The following is a 17,433-nucleotide window of genomic DNA, read 5'->3' on the forward strand; positions in this document are numbered from 1 at the left end:
ATAATAAGAAACAGAGCAGATACAATAGGGCCTTCGAGACTTTTGTGCTCGGGCCCTAATAATAATAATAATAATAATAATAATTAAAGCTGCAAGCAGCGATATGAGAGGACCCTCGCACCCCGGTAGCGTCGAGCCAAGCCCAACACCTAAAACCAGCGCTTCCGATCTGATGTCACATTGATGGAATTCATGCATTTAACCACCAGCTAAAATTTCATCTCATTCAACCATTATTATAGTCGTCCCACTAGGTGGCGCTCTAACCATTGCTGACAAATGGCATAACAAACATTTCCGAGCTCGAGTCTCATCACGCCTGCGAACTTTGGGAGAGATTGGACATTGTGTTTTTTGAGCGACAGCAGGTTACTGGTTTTGGCGAGGGAGTGAAACTCCACGTGCCGCCATGACCACCCCGTTTCCCTGAACGTAAAAGCTTCGCAATTTAACATCACAAAGGTCTTTAGATTCCACACACAGGAGATCGCGTAAATCTAATGAAATCCCTTGGAGGAGTTCGTCAAAGTATGAGGCCTGAAAAGAGGGGAAAATGTCGCCAAATTTACACATTAATTTTAAAATGGCTGACTTCCTGTTGGATTTGGGATATTGCTCCAAGAGACTTTTTGTACATCTTGATATCTCCAATAAGCTTGCCAGGTTTCAAACTCATACATAAAACACAGAGCAGGGGCTGTTGTTTTGAAATTTTGTAGGGGGCGCTGTGGAGCCATTTTGCGCTGTTCAAGGAAAATGAACATATAAAAGAAATCCCTCATCACATTAGAGGTGTGCGCCAAATTTCAAGACTTTTAAACTTTTCAAGCCCCTCAAAAGCCACTTCATCTTTCATGGTGAACTGCGCTGCCACCAGGGTGCGCCGTTCAGTTTATAGTCACAATTTTCTCACTGAAGCATCAAGAGGGACTGATGGTGATATTCACCGCTTTTGAGGTGGCCACGATGAACCTGTGAAAATCAGTACAACAAAATGAAAGACATGACATTTCCTGGTGCCACTAGGTGGCGCTCTACGTATTCCTGACAATGGGCATATCAATCTGTTCAGGGCGGGTCTGACATCATCCCTGTAAAATGTGGTACTGATCAGATTGGATTTCATTGAGTTACACTAATTTGTTTCTTCATGGCGAGACCTCAATGTTCGCCATGCTGCTGGGGTCACACCCTTCAGCGAAAACTCACAGTTTTCTCTGTAACCCAAGACCAACTCCTTAAGGCTTTCCTGGAGAAATTTGAGGCTGCAGATGTCACCCATTACAATACTGTACCCCAAAGTGTAAAACATGACATTTCCTGTTCCCACTAGGTGGCGCTGTCCCTGGTGTCAAATATGGCAGTTGAAATATGTTCAGGGTGGAGCCTTATCATATGTGTCCACTTTGGTCAAGGTCGGACAATGTATGACAGAACGAGAGGCAATAAGATTTTCATGGCGAGTCAATGGCGCCACGGCCTCACAGTAACCCGAAAACTCAAAAGCTCCGCAATTTAACATGGCCCAGGTGTGTAGTTGACACTGACCAAATATGAAGCTTGTGCGATGAAATTCCAATGAGGAGTTCGCAAAGTTCGAGGCATGGAAATGGCAAAATTAGAGCCAAAATGTCACCTTCACTTCCAAATGGCGGACTTCCTGTTGGGTTTAGGACATGGCCATAATAGACTTTTTATGTGCGCCTCGAACGCTAGATATGTGTTCCGAGTTTTATACATGTAGGTCATACCCATCTCGGGGGCTCGCGTTTCTCATTTTTCTAGGTGGCGCTACTGAGCCAATTTTCCCTGGACATGTCTACGGACATTAAAATACGTAAATTTTCACCAGACCTGGCGTCTGCAAAATTTCATGAGTTTTCGAGCATGTTTAGGCCCTCAAAAGGCCGATTCATTTGCGAAATAATAATAATAATAATAATAATAATAATAATAATAATAATAATAATAATAATAATAATAATAAGAAACAGAGCAGATACAATAGGGCCTTCGCACTTTTGTGCTCGGGCCCTAATAAATCATACCACCCATTTTACATGCAGCAAGAAAACAAGAATCTGATTAGGGTCTAATTACACTGGGTAAGTTAATCATAAACATATAAAGATATATTAGAGGTTAATATGAAAACCCACATCTTGACTTAATGAAGTTTCATAAATACTCATCAAGCATATGTAACAAACTAAACAGCAAAATATTTAAAGAGATATTTAAATTGCAAGTAAGCTTCTACAGCCATACCTTATTGGTATACTATTGGTAACAATATGCCAATGGATCCTATAGATAGAAAAAATTGACATTGTTTACAGGTTTGAAAAGTGAATCCAATGTTTAATTGCAAAAAGAAGTCAGATGTTAAATAAACTTATATGGAACATCCTGATGCTCACCTATTACATTCAGTAAAAACATTATTATAATAAATTTATGGTCTCAATTTCTCATTCCAAGTCTTATTGACATTTTGTTTATAAGATAAGTAAAATATAGGATAAGGCAGTATATGCTTTTGAGCGGGGCTACATTGTGATTGACACGCTGCAACCATATGAGCATGCCGTGTCCTCAGTTTCTTATTTGTGATGTCTAGTTTGAGACAAAATTCTCAAACTAAGGTTTTAAAACAGGACTTCCATGAACAATGGGTGACAGCGTGGATCTTTTATATACAGTCTGCACAAGGTAATAAACCCAACAAAAAGTAGAGTAGTTACAGTTATACATTAAATGTGTCTTTTTTTTCTTTTCAGTTGAAAAAACAGCCAACACATCCTTGGTATTAAATTAACCATTGCAAAGTACCTACTTACTGGAGGCCAGCCACCACTGACACACTTAAAGAGATTGCTCTGCAGACACTAATATGGAAGCCTAATATGGAAGCCTAATGTGTCTGGGGTTTTCAGGGATGGGCAGTGGACCAATCCACAGTGAGGGAAATGAAGGAGGGACACAATCTTTTGAGTGTCTATAATTAGCAGAAGTCTTTTCATTGCATTTTCTTGTATAATTTAATGTTATATTATTGTGTTTGCAATGATTTGAGGACAACTGTTTGTTTTTCCCAGGAGGGGGCTCTTCTCCCTGTAATTTCTGCCAATTGATTAGATAACAGAATTTGGAGAAAAGCACCAGTGGGGGCCGATGATATTTCAGGAGGTTTACTGCCACCCTGTGCCACCCACAGTTCCAGGAAAAGTCTTTTGCAGAAATTTTTGAACTGATATTTGTATAATTGATATCAACTTCAGCTCTTTTAAAGAGACCAGTCCCTTAATATAATATAAAAACCCCCCAAAGGAACTGATCTTAAAAAATTACAATCAACAGATCCCCCTCAAAAAGTCTGGATCAATGCTCCGCCTGAAGATGTCCCCTTACGTTCTGGAAGCACGGTCCATATGGCCTGTTTCGCCACTGGGGGAAATCCGAAAGCAACTTTGGCTTGGTTCAAGGTGAGAATGCACTGCCGTAAGAGCATGCCTGCCTGTATATTTGTGTTGTGGTGTTTGTTGAGCCTAAACACAGAGATCTACAATCTTTCTTTGTGATTTAGGATGGAAAGGCAGTGACTGGTGCACTGAAGCAGACCTCGTTTGATATGGGTGTAGCTCGAGAACTGGTCGTGGTCCTGACAGCAAGTGACAACATGGCCAGCTACCGCTGTGACGCCACAAATAAAGCAAAGAAAACCATCTCTGCATACACCAAGCTCAGGGTTCACTGTGAGTAAGACTGGAGCTTTAAGACTTGAACTTTCTCCCAGTCTAACTTAGCTAAGAGAAAAGCATTATATCAGATAAATGAATTTCACAGCAGATTTGATTTGCTGCATTTTATATCCTTCATCTTGAAATAATCAATAAGTCAAAATTGAATTTTCGTGTTTACTCTGTGGTTCTCCAGTTACACCAGTAAGTATGAAGATCACAGCCCAACAAGAGGTACTTCGTCAGGGTGAGGCGCTAACCCTGGAGTGCCAGGCTGGAAGCAGCAGTCCGATGGCAAACATCTCCTGGATCTTGGGCCCATTAAGGTTTGCCTAGTCAGTAGGCTAAAGGGGACATAACAGAAAAAGCTTTTATGTAAAATTACATGCCCAATTCACTGTCAGAATGAGTCTGAATGATTGATGTTTATCCTATTAAATGAGGAGAAACGATAACTGTTTGGTGCACTTGAAATCCTTTATTAATTGGATTTACTGGTTGGGAATTGTGTCGTAGGTTGCAGGGAGTCGAGGAGGAACCCAGGGACGCTGAGTTTGGTGGCATTTCAGTGCACAGTTCTCTGTCTCTGAATCTGACTTCACAGCATCACAACCAGAAGGTCATCTGCCAGGCCTACAGCCATGTTTTGGCAGAGGGGGCCAACACGTACTATAAGCTCAATGTGCTTTGTAAGTAGAAGGTGAATTGTTTGCTCTCTCTCTTTTTTTCTCATTCTTTCCTGTCATTGACTGAGAGATTTGGGTTGCGTCATTCTTGAGTGATGCACAATGATGATCATTAATGACGTGGATCAAAAAGTGGTTTGCTGATGTGACTTTGCAGAATGTGTGTTCAATATAATTTTTTTTGTTTACTGGAAACCTTTGTTGTGAGTTGTGGGTCTGTTGAGCTCTGTGGCAGTGTGTCCTAATTGTGCATTTGCTTTGCTGCATGGCCATGTTTGTCTTTGATGCCATTTCACAGGCAGCAGCCAGCCACTGTTTCAAAGCTTGGTGCTGTGTATGAGCATGAAGGAATGTCACTGTGTGTTTGTGCAGAGCTGCCGTTGGACAACAGTACTGTCACTCGTTGTTTTAATGCCTGTCCCTCTTCCTCCTGTGCTGCCTTACTCCCCCGTCCTCTAAGTGTGTGAAGTTAGTTAGATCTGGAATTATTGGTGGGATGTCGACTTTCTACTTGTTTGACTCTCATTAGTGTCTCTTCGTGCTTTCACGTCCAACATGTTTTGTGTGTCTTTGTGCTCACTCTTGGTGGTTCTGTGGCACTGACTTTGTATCCTTGCCACTGGTCTATTTGCTTAGTATGAATCCAATTCACTGTAGCTGTATTTTATTTTATTTTTGTGCTGCCTGTCTGTCAGACCCACCAGAATTCAGCCCAGACCAGCCAACAGAGGTGCAGGTGCTCGAGGATGACATGGCAGTCGTCCCACTGCTGGTCTCAGCTAACCCAGAGGAGGTCTCCTGCATTTGGCTGCACCGCAGGGAGAAGCTGGTCAAAGGTGATCTAGGGTTGTGTGATGGCTCTATAAACCAGGTCCTAGTTGAGCTGAGCCAGCAAGTAAGCACTCAGCTCTGCCATTCAGGGTCTGAATAAAACATGGCAGGTTAGCCAGCATGGGACCCTGCCAAATGTGATTCTCATTACTGCTCTAATGTATGCAGTCTAAATGAGGATTGCTGTCTCCCTGAATACAACACAACAGTTCTAAACCTGGCTTCTCCTCCAGGCCGGTGTCACCGGGGCCCTGCTGCACCCACTCTCTTTTTCTGTTAACTCTGTTAGCTCCATTATACAACAGCACTATAAAATGACTGTATCTTAAATGCAGAAATCCACCTATTACATTTTAAGCGCTGTGGAACAGAAGGTGTCTCTCTCTCACAGTCTATTGTTGGCTTGATGTGAGAATCCGGCCAGGCCAATCAATAATGCAGAATTAGACGTCACTTAGAGACCAGTGGCCAGAGGACATTCAGTTGATGAGCATGTAATGAATACTTAATTTACCATTGCTTTTTACATCTGTGTGTGCATGTGTCTGTGTGTGTTTTGGTAGAGGAAGATTACCGCTATCGCTGGTTAGATGACCACTCACTGGAGATCAGGAATGTGTCAAGAAACGATGCCGGAGTTTACACCGTCAAGTGTGAAAACGATGAAGGCGCAAACGAAATCTCCATCACGCTGGACGTTCAGTGTAAGAGCCTGCACGCAGGAAATGTGAATCTTTAGATTTGCACACACTTTCTGATGTTGTTCTGTTGCTCCTATACCTTTTGAAAGCGAACAAACATTTTATAGAGGTTAATGAAAGTGCCCCACGAAGCCAACTACAATGGCAAAAGAGATTTTTAAAAAATGATTGAGATGGTTAACTCTTTATTGAATAGGTTTCCTTCTTTAAATAGGAAACGAGCAGAATTTCTCTTGCAAATAACTGCCTGTTTTGTACATTGAATTTGAATCGGAACAATATGACTGCTTTTGAACTTGACAGTATGCATCCACACATGCTGACAAGAACTCTGACTTCTAGCTCCTCCCCGCCAAACGTGCCTCATTCATTAGACCTCCATGCAAGGCCATCCACCTCCACTGCTGCCCCAGGCCCAGCCTCAAGCTCTAGGCCCTCTGCCCCAATACTGATGATTTAATAATAGGAATGTGGAAAATGTAGGTCTGCCTGATTCACTAAAGCCCATGGTACATGCCTAATGGATTCTGCCATCTTGATCTGACTGGGCTTGACAGTTGTAGATATTCATTATGTATGGAGAATTGTAGTAGCTTTTATGTGTGGCGGTGTAGCCCACTTAACGGTGTCGTTCTTGGTTAGGAGACCAACATGGGTGGATTCCACAAACCCAGAGGTCTGTGTCTTGCTAGCGTTTCCCATCACTGTTCCTCGAGAGTGAACATAGGTTTAGACAAGTAGGCACTAATGGCTTTATTGTTGCAAGTACATGGCACCCATGGGATGTATGAAAAGCTTGTGAGGCAGAGGCGAACAAAGAAAAGAAGTGGAGTCATGCAGTGAGGAAGAAGATATACCGTATATGTAGAATGAAGATATATTGTATATGAGTAAAAATGGAGGGTTACCAGGTTACCCTACTCCTCTTGTTTGTTTCATCACTATCACACCTTCATAGGTAGGGATGGGTATTGATAAGATTTTCACGATTCCGATTCCATTTTCGATTCTGTTTAACGATTCGATTCTTTATCGATTCTTATTTTTTAAAAAGGAGAACACTAAGGTCGATTAGCTTAGAACTTTGTTTTATATCTTCTCTTTAAACAAGATAGAAATTTAGGAGTAACATGGCCTTACAAACCCAACAGTGAGATCTTAAGAGTTCCACAGCCTACGGCTCTTCAATGGGGTGTCACAGGGTCCCCAGGAAAAAAAATTGTAAATGTAAAATAATAAAATAAATATTCTTAACATAACATAAATTATTCTGTAGCAATTACACAAGAATATCCAGTAATGTCCCTGCCTACAATTAAACACATTCACTTACCGAAAATCGGGGGCATCTGCTGTGGCAAATGGGTGCAAGCCTTTGACCACAAACTTAGTCACTGCTCGGTGACATTCGTCTATCCTGGCCTGAAAGGAGACGCTACCGGTAGACTGCAGTGAAAACTGCCAGCCAGACTCTGTCTGTCTCTCTCATCATGGTCACCTAAATGCACAGTAATGGCAGGTTTTGTAATAAGGCAGACCGCACTAACATAATATGCACTGTTAGCTGATTATTTACCTGCCGTATTAACGGGAGAGGACGTGCAAACGTTACCGCTGCTGCTGGGTTGAGATGCACGAGTCCGGAGCGGAATTAAAAACACGACGTTCCTTTAAGGTTATCTCGTGTTTTGTGAGCAAATGCTTTTGCATATTCGTAGTGTTTCCTCCTTTAAATGAAATATCTACTTTGCAAGTATTGCAAGTTGCCCCGTTGTCATCCGTTCTCGTAAAGTATAACCAAACTTTTGAGCGTTTGAGCTGCTTAGGCGCCCTGCCAGGTAAATGACGCTCCGCAACGTGGTGACGTCATTCGGGGCGACTGGAATCGATAAGGGAATCGTTTGCAAAAATAGCAAAGAATTCCAAGGAATTGAAACAGTAGGAACCGGTTCTCAACAAGAACCGGGTTTCGATACCCACACACATGACCAGATGACACATCTATAGGAAGAACAGATGCTCTTACTGTGTTTCTTCCTTTCTCTTTCTTGTTTTACTTATTTAGTTATTGCATTTGCTTACCTCATGTCCATATTAGATTTATTTATTTTTTTGGTGTCCCCTTTTCCCTTTAGCCAATCACTCTCCTATTTATATGTTAGCCAGACTGCCTTTGTGCTCTTTATTGCCTCACTGTCAGCTTTCCAATGAGTTTTTATTGTTTTTTGTGTGTGTATTACCTTTACCTGTTTCTGACTTTTGACAGAGCTTGTTTTTAAGTAAGTGTGCTTCATTAGTATTTTTGGATTTTCTTTCCTCCATCTTTGTTTTTTCCTTTCTGCTGCTTTTCTCTTGTTTTATTTTTTGACTAATGTCCATACAGAGAATGAACTCAAGCCTGATATTAAAGTACCGGAGTTCAGACTTTGCCTGGTCTCCTCTGCGACCCCTGTGTTTTGAATTCTCGGTCTTGGTTATCACCTAAAGAAGTTAATGACATTGTATCCAAAGCACAGTGGCCAATTATAATGGGTTTATGAATATTTTCAAAGGCAAACTGGTGTAAGAGTAATTACAGCAATGCAGCAAGCCTGTTTAATGGTTTGCCAAATGATTCGTCCCTGGTTGACATTGCCTCTGCCGTAACCTTATCCCTTTTTTCTTACCCTCAGATGCTCCAAGTGTCAAAGCAGAGAAAGAGCCGGTGTTCGTGAATCTGGGGGAAACAGCAGATCTGATATGTGTGGCAGATGCCAACCCGATTATAGCTGGCATGTTCTCTTGGAAATGGCTGGTGAGAGCCACATATATAAAAAAACGTACACAGAAGCAGTCATCCCCTAAATGACCTTCCTTTTATCTGGCTTCCTTTCTATTATTTCATGTGTTCTTGCCATTTTTTTACTGGCCTTTGCAAATGCCCAGATGCACCATATTTCACTGACTCTAACTATCCTTCCACCCCACCTCTTCCTGCTCCACGCTCAGCCCAAATCCAGAAAAATAGCTTTCATTACTGCTGCGTGACTAAAGGGCACATTCGTCAATGTGGCGTGGTCTCTGTATCTACCGATGCCGACCAGTCTTAACCCACCCCCTGGCAGTCGTGTGTGCGTGTCGCTTTCAACCTGCATGGCCCCTCCTCCTCTCTTTTCCTGTGGCTCTCTAGCCTTTGGCATTATTCTTCTCTGTTCTCAGAGCTTGTTCCATTGAGTGCCCTTCCCATCCAGACCCCAGGCCCTGATGGTTTCCGGCTCAGCTCTTCCTCACAATCTACCTGTCTAGCTCTCATCCATCTAGACAGGTAGGGGAGGCAGATGTGTGCTGAGGGATAGCGGCTGTCTTCTTCTTATCCTGCCTCACTCTATCTTTGACAGGGAGAGGAGGAGGTGGAGATGGGCGAGGAAACCCAGGAAGACGAATCAGGCCTTCTGACCATCTATAATGTGACTCGGGCTCACGCTGGTAGTTACGAGTGCCTAGCCAATAATGGCATAGAACCCCCTGCCAGTGCACATATACGGTTGGTTGTGCAATGTGAGTTTTGTATTCGGTTTTCACTGTGAGAAGGCGACAAAACATTTCCATTTCCTCGCTGTGTGGTATCTGCAAGAATAATCTTCTATGCCCATCTTGTCATATATAGTTAAACCAGAGCTTCGTAAAGGTCCCCAATGGAGGAAGGTAGCAAGCAGAGGGGATGGCACTAGCACAGCTGAAATTGTGTGCCAGGCAGAGGGCGTTCCTCGTGTCGACTTCTCTTGGGAAAAAAGTGGTGTACTCATGGATTTTGAAAATCCCAGGTGGGAGAATTGAATGTTAATTGTTTATGCTTGTGCTAAATTTGTACAATAAAAATAGCTTCAAGTCAAATATTATATGCTAGATTATTTTGCAATTTCTTCATATATCATTGCTAAATCCAGATTTAGTGCTTTTGATATTTTTCACCTGTTCAACACTTTTATGTGTCAAGCTGGGTAACATTAAAATGCAAAATGTGTGTCTGCATGCTAATGATTTGTCTTTCTCTGTTGTGTTTGTGTGCGTACATTTGTGCTACAGGTATGAGGAGGTGATAGTGAGGGAAGGCGCCTTTCACACCAGCACAGTTCGGGTGGTAAATGTGAGCGCAGTTTTAGACTACGCTGTCTTTAGCTGCACTGCACGCAACTCACTTGGGGAAGACAAGCTAGACATCCAGCTCATCAGCACAAGTACTGAATCGCTATTTTTGTTTCGTGTGTGTGTGCGCGCATGTGTGTGTGTGTAAGCCTATCTCTGTAGAGAGTTATGAGACTGAATCTTAAATGTAAGTGTACTATGTATAGGTTTCCCCACTTTCAAGGAAATGAACAGTCTGTAATTTTTATCGTAGTTTGATTTTAATGGAGAGAAATCCAGAAAAAATCATACATTACATAAAAAGTTAATTGATTTGTATGTCACTGATATACGTATTTGATCCCTGAGCAAAACACGACTAGGTACTTGGTGGAGAAACCCTTACTGCCAAGCACTGCAATGATATGTTTATTGTAGTTGATCACCAGGTTTGAACACATCTCAGGAGGGATTTTGGGCCGGTCTTCTTTACAGAAAATCTCTGAATCCTTTAGGTTTCTTGGCTGCTGCTTGGCAACTCAAAGTCTCAGCTCCCTCCACAGATTTTCTATCCATCTTCAGTCCACAGGAACCTCAATGTGATGAAGTCATCCTGGATCCTTAGGGGAAAAACAGCACTAAAGCAAAAAGTTTCCACCTCTGTGGTTGACTGTAGGGATGTTGTTCTTTGGGTCGTAATAAGTATAATAAGTGTGTTACCAATGGTGTTCTTGGTGATTGTGGTCCCAACTGCCTTCAGATCTGACTTAGAGCAGCTGATGGTCATGTAAATTTTTCCATTTCCAAATAATCATACCAACAGTTGTGAGCTTCTTCCTGATGGTCTTGTTGCCCGTTTAAGCTTTTTGAAGCTCTGTAATCTTTACAGCTCTTCGGTCTTCCTCATGGTGGTGAAGAGGTTGGACTGTAAAGAAATGATTCTGTGGACAGCTGTGTTTTATATACATAACAAGACTGTTCATTTCTTTGTAAATAAGCACCGTGCTAGTTGTTTTTCTGCCGTTTTTATTCTCTTTTTGCCCCCTAGTGGACACATCTCATATGCACTGCTGCTTTAACTCAATGGCAAATGATCAAAGTCAGTGGTTGTGGCTCAACATGTAGGGATTATTTATATCATATACTTGGCAGTGGAGGGCTAATTTTTCCTTTATTTCTAATTTGGCAGCGTTTCACAATGAGTCTGAGTGCCGCCTTGTCCAAAGTCTATCAGCCGTTTTCAGCAACATTACAATAGTCGGGGGGAGGCACTAGACATCTAGACTTCTGTAAAGTGAAGAGAGTTGTTGCTCCTGAGAGCCAGCACTTTAAGTAAACTTATTCCACTGCTTTATCTCTACCTTATCATTTAGCCCATAGCACTACTTTACTTCTTCCTCAGATAATGCTGCAGTGATATGCTTTAGTCTGCCAGCATGCTTAGAGGTTTCTACCTTCAAGCTACCAGTGTATCTGTGCACTACCACTATTATCGACACAGTCCAGCTTTGAGCAAAAGCCTACAGCCACAGTTGGACACATTTAATGTTTACTATAAAAACCATAAAATACAATCCAATATTGTTTTTTCCCCAGTCACTTTTTTTTACAGCTGTGAATATTCATAATTTATCTGACGCAGTGATAATACATTTTATATGCTTCCTTATCATTGTAGAGCCTGAGAGGAGGAGAGCTTTTTTTCCTCGTAGCATGGTGCTTTTTGGATTTGAAGGAGACGAGATCCAAATAAGGCTGACCTCTCTGCCCTGGAATCTTATGAGCAAAGCTGATAGCGGGAATTATTTACTTTGCAAACTGGGCTGCAGCCCGGAGCCATAGACGAGCAGAGCATCCTTCTTATGTTGCTACGCTACTATCTCTCCTCCTTTTCCCCTCCACTATCTCTCCCTCTGCCCCCCAAAAAACCAACCTCCTTTTTTTTCTTCTTTTTTCTACGCTCCAAATGCCAAATAATCCACTTTTGCTTTACTACCCTGACTGAAGTTATGCTCTGTGTCAGACTGAAGACCTGGATTGCTTACACTGACCTTTGTTCACAATACTGATAATAATCAAGAGGCTTCATCCTTCACTGCAGAACTTTGTTTGGATAAAATGGACAAATCAGCTAGTTTATGCTGAGAGAGACCAGCTAAAGCTAAATCCCATGTTTACTCATCGCTCATACAACAAAGGGCAAGCAAGAGCAAATGAGGAGTGATGCAAAACTGCTGCTGTCGGGAAAGATGAGGGGTTTTTTTAAGCCTTTTGACTAAACTTTGACAAAGAATAAACTGTTGGAAAAAATAAATAAGCTTTTAAAGCTCTCCGACAAATTTTAACCACAATGATCATCTCTCTTCTGGTCTATTTACCGTCATTGGTTGTTCCCAGTTTTCTTGATTAAACATTCCAGACTAATATACCTGGAGTGATGTGTCATGAGGGCACAGCATGAAATTAAACTGCAAAAAAATAAAGCGAGCATTTTGTTCTGAGGTAAACAGTTATACACAGTATGGGTGCAGTATATCAGACAAAATGATTTTGTTCCTAACACAACTGTATGACAAATGGGGGAAGTGAGAGTACCCCAAAGTGATTTTTCTTTCTATTTTCCTTCTGTCAAAAAATAAATAAATAATGGAAATAAAATAAAATTAAAAAAAACATCAGCTCTGAACTCATATTTATCATTTTGTCTGTTTTTTAACAGCTCCATTAAAAAGAAGGCGGCACCAGTCTAATCCACAGTAGCTCTTCATGCCTGCGAATGGAATCACTCGACTATATAATGGCACACATCTCAGTTTCTTAGCACCTAAAGCCTTTTCAAACAGCCCCCTGTTGAGTAACGGTGTTCAGCTCTCACACAAAAATTGAGAGCGCGCTTGCTTCTTCTTCCTTCTTTCTTTGTTTTTCTTCTTTTTTTTCATTTTTCTGCTTTTTCTTTTACCCTCAGATCACCCAGATCCCCCTTCATCGTTTCGCCAAGTCAGTGTTGGCCATGACTCTGTCACTCTTGAATGGATCCCCGGCTTCAATGGTGGTTTGCAACAGAGATTCCGCATCAGGTGAAAGAGCCAAGAAACAATGTCAGATGAACAAGGGTGTGTGTTTTTTTTTCTCAGAGTCTCAAAGAATTGTACTTGACTGACTGTTTTGGTTGACAGGTACCGTTGGGATCAGACTGTCAGTTTCCTGTATGTGGATGTCTTCCCTCCCAGTGAGACAACCTTTACTGTTACTGGTCTGCAGCCTGTCACCACTTACAACTTCTCTGTCAATGCCCTTAATGCAATAGGAGAGAGCGACTATGCTGACAACAATGCAGTACTGACCATCACCACTAAGGGTCAGTTTGGAGTAACCCCACTTTAGGGCTGAACAGCACAAGCACCTGATAGTCTGAGATCTAATTAACAAATGTGCATTTGCGGTCCTATTTTTTTGTCTGTAGAGAGGCCAGAGTCAGATGAGGACCCATCAGATATAGACTCAGCCTCACCGGGTAAGTCTTTTACACAGCAGCTACCTTCATTTGGCTAAATCATGTTAATATATGCACCTCCAATGCTTTTAATGTTTGCTGTAAAAGTGCGGTTGTCATGGCACCCACCCATACTTTTTCCCCTCTGCTAGTTTTTAATCAATAAAGACAATTGAGTGAGTGGTCGGGCCTGTCTCAGTCAGTTTTTATCTTTGCAAATTTCCATATTACTTCCTCTGCACCGAGATAATATTTCTAATGTTTTGCAAACTAGGTGGAAGTGGACTGCCAGTCTATTTGACTGTGGTGTTGACAGCAGTATTAGGAGGCCTGCTGGTGTTTAATTTGATTGGTTGCTTCTTTGGACTAAGGTGGAAAAAGAGGCAAGGTCAGACAGGTAAACATAATTATATTCCCATCAGTGGATGTTAAAGTGTTTCTTCCACGGCGCTCTGTCATCGCATTGTTCTGATTCCGCACATACCTCCAAAGCGATATCACTGAGCCACGATACAACTGTCAGCTTAGCCTCTCGCTCTCGCCTCATCTCTTTATGTGCCTTTTTTTTCTATTTGTCGACCCTGTCTCTTCTCCTCTTCCTCACTACATAGGCCTCCACCCTCCCCGCCACATTAATCCTTCAAAGCTGTCACCCCTGTGTTTCATACATATCTGTTATCTCATTTGCTATCTTTATGTCCGTCCTCTATCGCTTTTATTGTCTCTTCCCATTTCTTCTTCAGTCTAACTGTCAAGGTCTCCCCTTCAAGATTTTTTTTTTCCTCACATGCCTTTTGGTTTTCACATAGATTTTTTTTTCTTTTTTTTTTTTTTTTTTTACAGCCTACTTGTCTTTCATTCACTCTCACTCTCGTCTTTTACACTTCTCTGATTATCTTGGCTTCTCTTTTGTATCCCCAGCAGCGGGCAGCAGGGACAGTGTGTTGGATGGAAAGAAGAAAGAAGACGAGGGGTAAGAAGTAATATGTCATAAGAAGTAATAAAAATACCAACCAAATCCACTCAAGTAAGTCTGAGCCCTCATCCACCTGCTCATCTGTGGACAAAAAAACTCCCCAGAAAACAGCCAGGCAGGCAAAAACAAGTCTCTCAATACCCTCTTTATATTAGTGTCAATAAACCCGCACTGCAACCCTGCAACAAATGGATACACGTACCACATAATGTATTGTTATTAAGAAGTTAATGTATGCAGGAAACAAGCTGCTGTGCGTGGTGAATGCTTTGTAACTCTGAATTCACACTGGGGACTAATTACTACAAGTTGCGGGGAAATAAATCGTGGGCTGGCAGATGACAAAGTGTGATTCCACCGTGCAGGTCAAGTCAATCAACTGCGGGAAACTCCAACAAGTATGAGAGCAGAGAGATGATCAACGCGGCAGCCCAGCGCACGCTGCTCGTTGACTCTGGATCAGAAGCGGACAGCAACGTCTACGAGAGCTACGCGGAGGTGGGAACCGGAGAGAGGAGGCGAAGAGCAGAAAGAGAAAAGGGCAATTGAAAAATATGCGAAGACACAAAGAAGGTTGAATAAACAGATGAAGGAAGGAAAGAGGTTATGCACAGGGTGAGGAATACTGGCAGGAGAGGAAGTGGAGAATTCAGCCATAACATGGGAAATAGATAGATAAGCTAATGAAACCTTTAGCAGTGCAGAGAGATGGAACAGAGATCGATACATCACAATTAGCATTCAAAATACATATCGATCTTGGAGAAATTATCATTTTGTACTTTAAAAAGGCCAACGGGGATTTGAACCTTGGAGAAAACAGTTTAGTGTAGTAAAAAGAAAACATAACACTGCTGTCAGAACAGGATGGATCTGCAAACACCTTACACTGATTTTCCTATAAACATATTTAACATATAATGATAACTAGTTTTGAATAGAAGGTTTGGTGTGATTGGGCCAGATTTTCAGCCAGTTTGCAACATTTTTAAGATAAAAAACTGTCTCTGTTAGTGTGCGGATGCCAGATACTTCTCCATTTGATAACAGGGATTACATACCCTTTGTCTTCACTTCCCATGTTTTCCTAAACAGGCAGGAATCCATGATGGGAATCTTCAAAATATGTTGCGAGGTTATTTCTAGACAAAAGTGGTGACAGAAATAGGTTGAATCATTTCTTTAAAAAAATCACAGTAGCCTCTATCCCTCCATTGATGAGAAACATCTGGAATTGCTATTAAAGGGAAGTTACCGAAGGTCACGGCTGATGAGCTGATGCTATCGCTTCTGTCTCATATTCTGCAGGAATGTTCCCATTATTATTATCCCACTGGTGTCTACACGCCACATCTCGGCCCCCACCCTGAGGAAACACGTGGACTTGGTAAGACGCAAACGTGGCTCAGAGCAGTCAGGCCAGTAAACACCTCACATCCTAAATATTATGCTACATTTAGAGTTTATCTGTCCTTATTAACCATACAGAGAATATTTTTGCCATTAGCACTTGTTCTAATGCAGCACATTTACGGTATTTCCCAACTGTGTTTTCGCCACGCGTTCCATGCGCTCTACAAGATGTCATCCGTCGCCCCATCGACTCCCACGGCCATTTGTATGAAGATGTGAGGGATGTGGGTATGTACCAGGACGCACCGGCTCCTTCTCTTCCTCCCACTTCAGTTGTGTTTGAACACAAACTGAGTCAACAAAGGAACGAATGGAGATTGCCAACCCGTCCTCAGGTGTGTAAATAAAGCACCTTGTTATAAAATATCTTTGATTTGAACATTATTTACTCGCGATAAAACCGTAAAACACACAATACATGTGTCACCAAACATACATCTAACGTGTCTCTGCAGGGTGCTGAGAGAACGAGGCAGTTCATGGCTGTTCACCAACCGCAGAGAGATTCTGATCTTCCCTTTGAGCTACGAGGAGAGTTAGTCTAGTAGTCGAACAAATTCTATATGGTACGGCTTGTGAGTCAACCGTATCCATTCAATAGAGTATTGTAAAACAGATATTCACCATTGTGTGTTTTTCTATTATCATCATTCTCTTTGAATTGTATCTCACCAGTCACCTTGAATGAAAAGGCAAAAACCGAGATGTGGCATAACGCAAAATTTCAATTTTCAAATGTTTTGACCTTTTTTTGTATATTCTGATCATTTGAAATTTTCCTCAAAGGACTGATTTGACCTAATGTACTGACTGTTACAAAAAGCTGAACAAGCTTAAAGGAAGCTGGAAGAAAGGGAGTGAATAGGTTGAGGGGGGGAAAGTACAAGAGCCTCAAGACCCACATGCAATCAAGGATGTCAAACCGATGCTATTGTACAAGCTTTTTCTATTAATAAAGTTCTTCATCTCCTTTTTGAGCTTGTTTTCTTCCCTCCCTGAAATCATAGTCTATTCTCCTCCTCCACTCTTGCCCCTTTCACCTTTGCCCTGCTTCTTGGAGCCAAGTGCTGGTCACTACTCACGCTCCCCTCCCCCCCATCCATCGCTTTGGCCTGCAGGTAGACATGAGTCAGTGAGACATAAAAATGGACTGACACGCCTGTGCGCTGGGGCAGAAGCAGCACAGACTGACGGTGCCACCCAGGCAGACATCATCCTTTTGACCCATCCTACATCGACATTTTCCAACATGTATCCAGATGAGAACAGTGTGCCATCCCTCCCTTGTCTCCTACAAAGAGTTTCAGATCTCACAGTTATTCTGTGGGAATCCCTACAATGGGATTGTAGTGAGGGGTATTTAGCACAGTTATGTCTTCGGGAGGTAAAGCCATATCTAGGGCCAGGCTCTAATCCTGTTTTCTCTGGGATTGAAGTTCGGCTCACAGCATCAGAGAGAGCGAGAGAGGGAGAAACCATGCAGGGAATT

General features: G+C 42.1%; 1 protein-coding gene across 1 annotated transcript in view; it reads left to right on the forward strand.

The window, feature by feature from the left end:
- The window catches only part of nphs1 (NPHS1 adhesion molecule, nephrin), a 56,007-nt gene extending 38,574 nt beyond the window's left edge, over window positions 1–17,433 (forward strand). Inside the window, exons 12-30 of the mRNA XM_031739247.2 lie at window positions 3,361–3,485; window positions 3,587–3,755; window positions 3,937–4,066; window positions 4,257–4,429; window positions 5,122–5,262; window positions 5,821–5,961; window positions 8,631–8,752; window positions 9,336–9,495; window positions 9,605–9,761; window positions 10,024–10,175; window positions 13,028–13,139; window positions 13,239–13,420; window positions 13,526–13,576; window positions 13,830–13,952; window positions 14,477–14,528; window positions 14,897–15,029; window positions 15,840–15,918; window positions 16,113–16,279; window positions 16,400–17,433. Of these exons, the coding sequence (XP_031595107.2) occupies window positions 3,361–3,485; window positions 3,587–3,755; window positions 3,937–4,066; window positions 4,257–4,429; window positions 5,122–5,262; window positions 5,821–5,961; window positions 8,631–8,752; window positions 9,336–9,495; window positions 9,605–9,761; window positions 10,024–10,175; window positions 13,028–13,139; window positions 13,239–13,420; window positions 13,526–13,576; window positions 13,830–13,952; window positions 14,477–14,528; window positions 14,897–15,029; window positions 15,840–15,918; window positions 16,113–16,279; window positions 16,400–16,489 (2,459 nt within the window). The 3' untranslated portion in view covers window positions 16,490–17,433. The remainder of the gene's footprint in view (window positions 1–3,360; window positions 3,486–3,586; window positions 3,756–3,936; window positions 4,067–4,256; window positions 4,430–5,121; window positions 5,263–5,820; window positions 5,962–8,630; window positions 8,753–9,335; window positions 9,496–9,604; window positions 9,762–10,023; window positions 10,176–13,027; window positions 13,140–13,238; window positions 13,421–13,525; window positions 13,577–13,829; window positions 13,953–14,476; window positions 14,529–14,896; window positions 15,030–15,839; window positions 15,919–16,112; window positions 16,280–16,399) is intronic.

Source organism: Oreochromis aureus, linkage group 11, assembly GCF_013358895.1.
Source record: "Oreochromis aureus strain Israel breed Guangdong linkage group 11, ZZ_aureus, whole genome shotgun sequence".
Taxonomy (NCBI): Eukaryota; Metazoa; Chordata; class Actinopteri; order Cichliformes; family Cichlidae; genus Oreochromis; species Oreochromis aureus.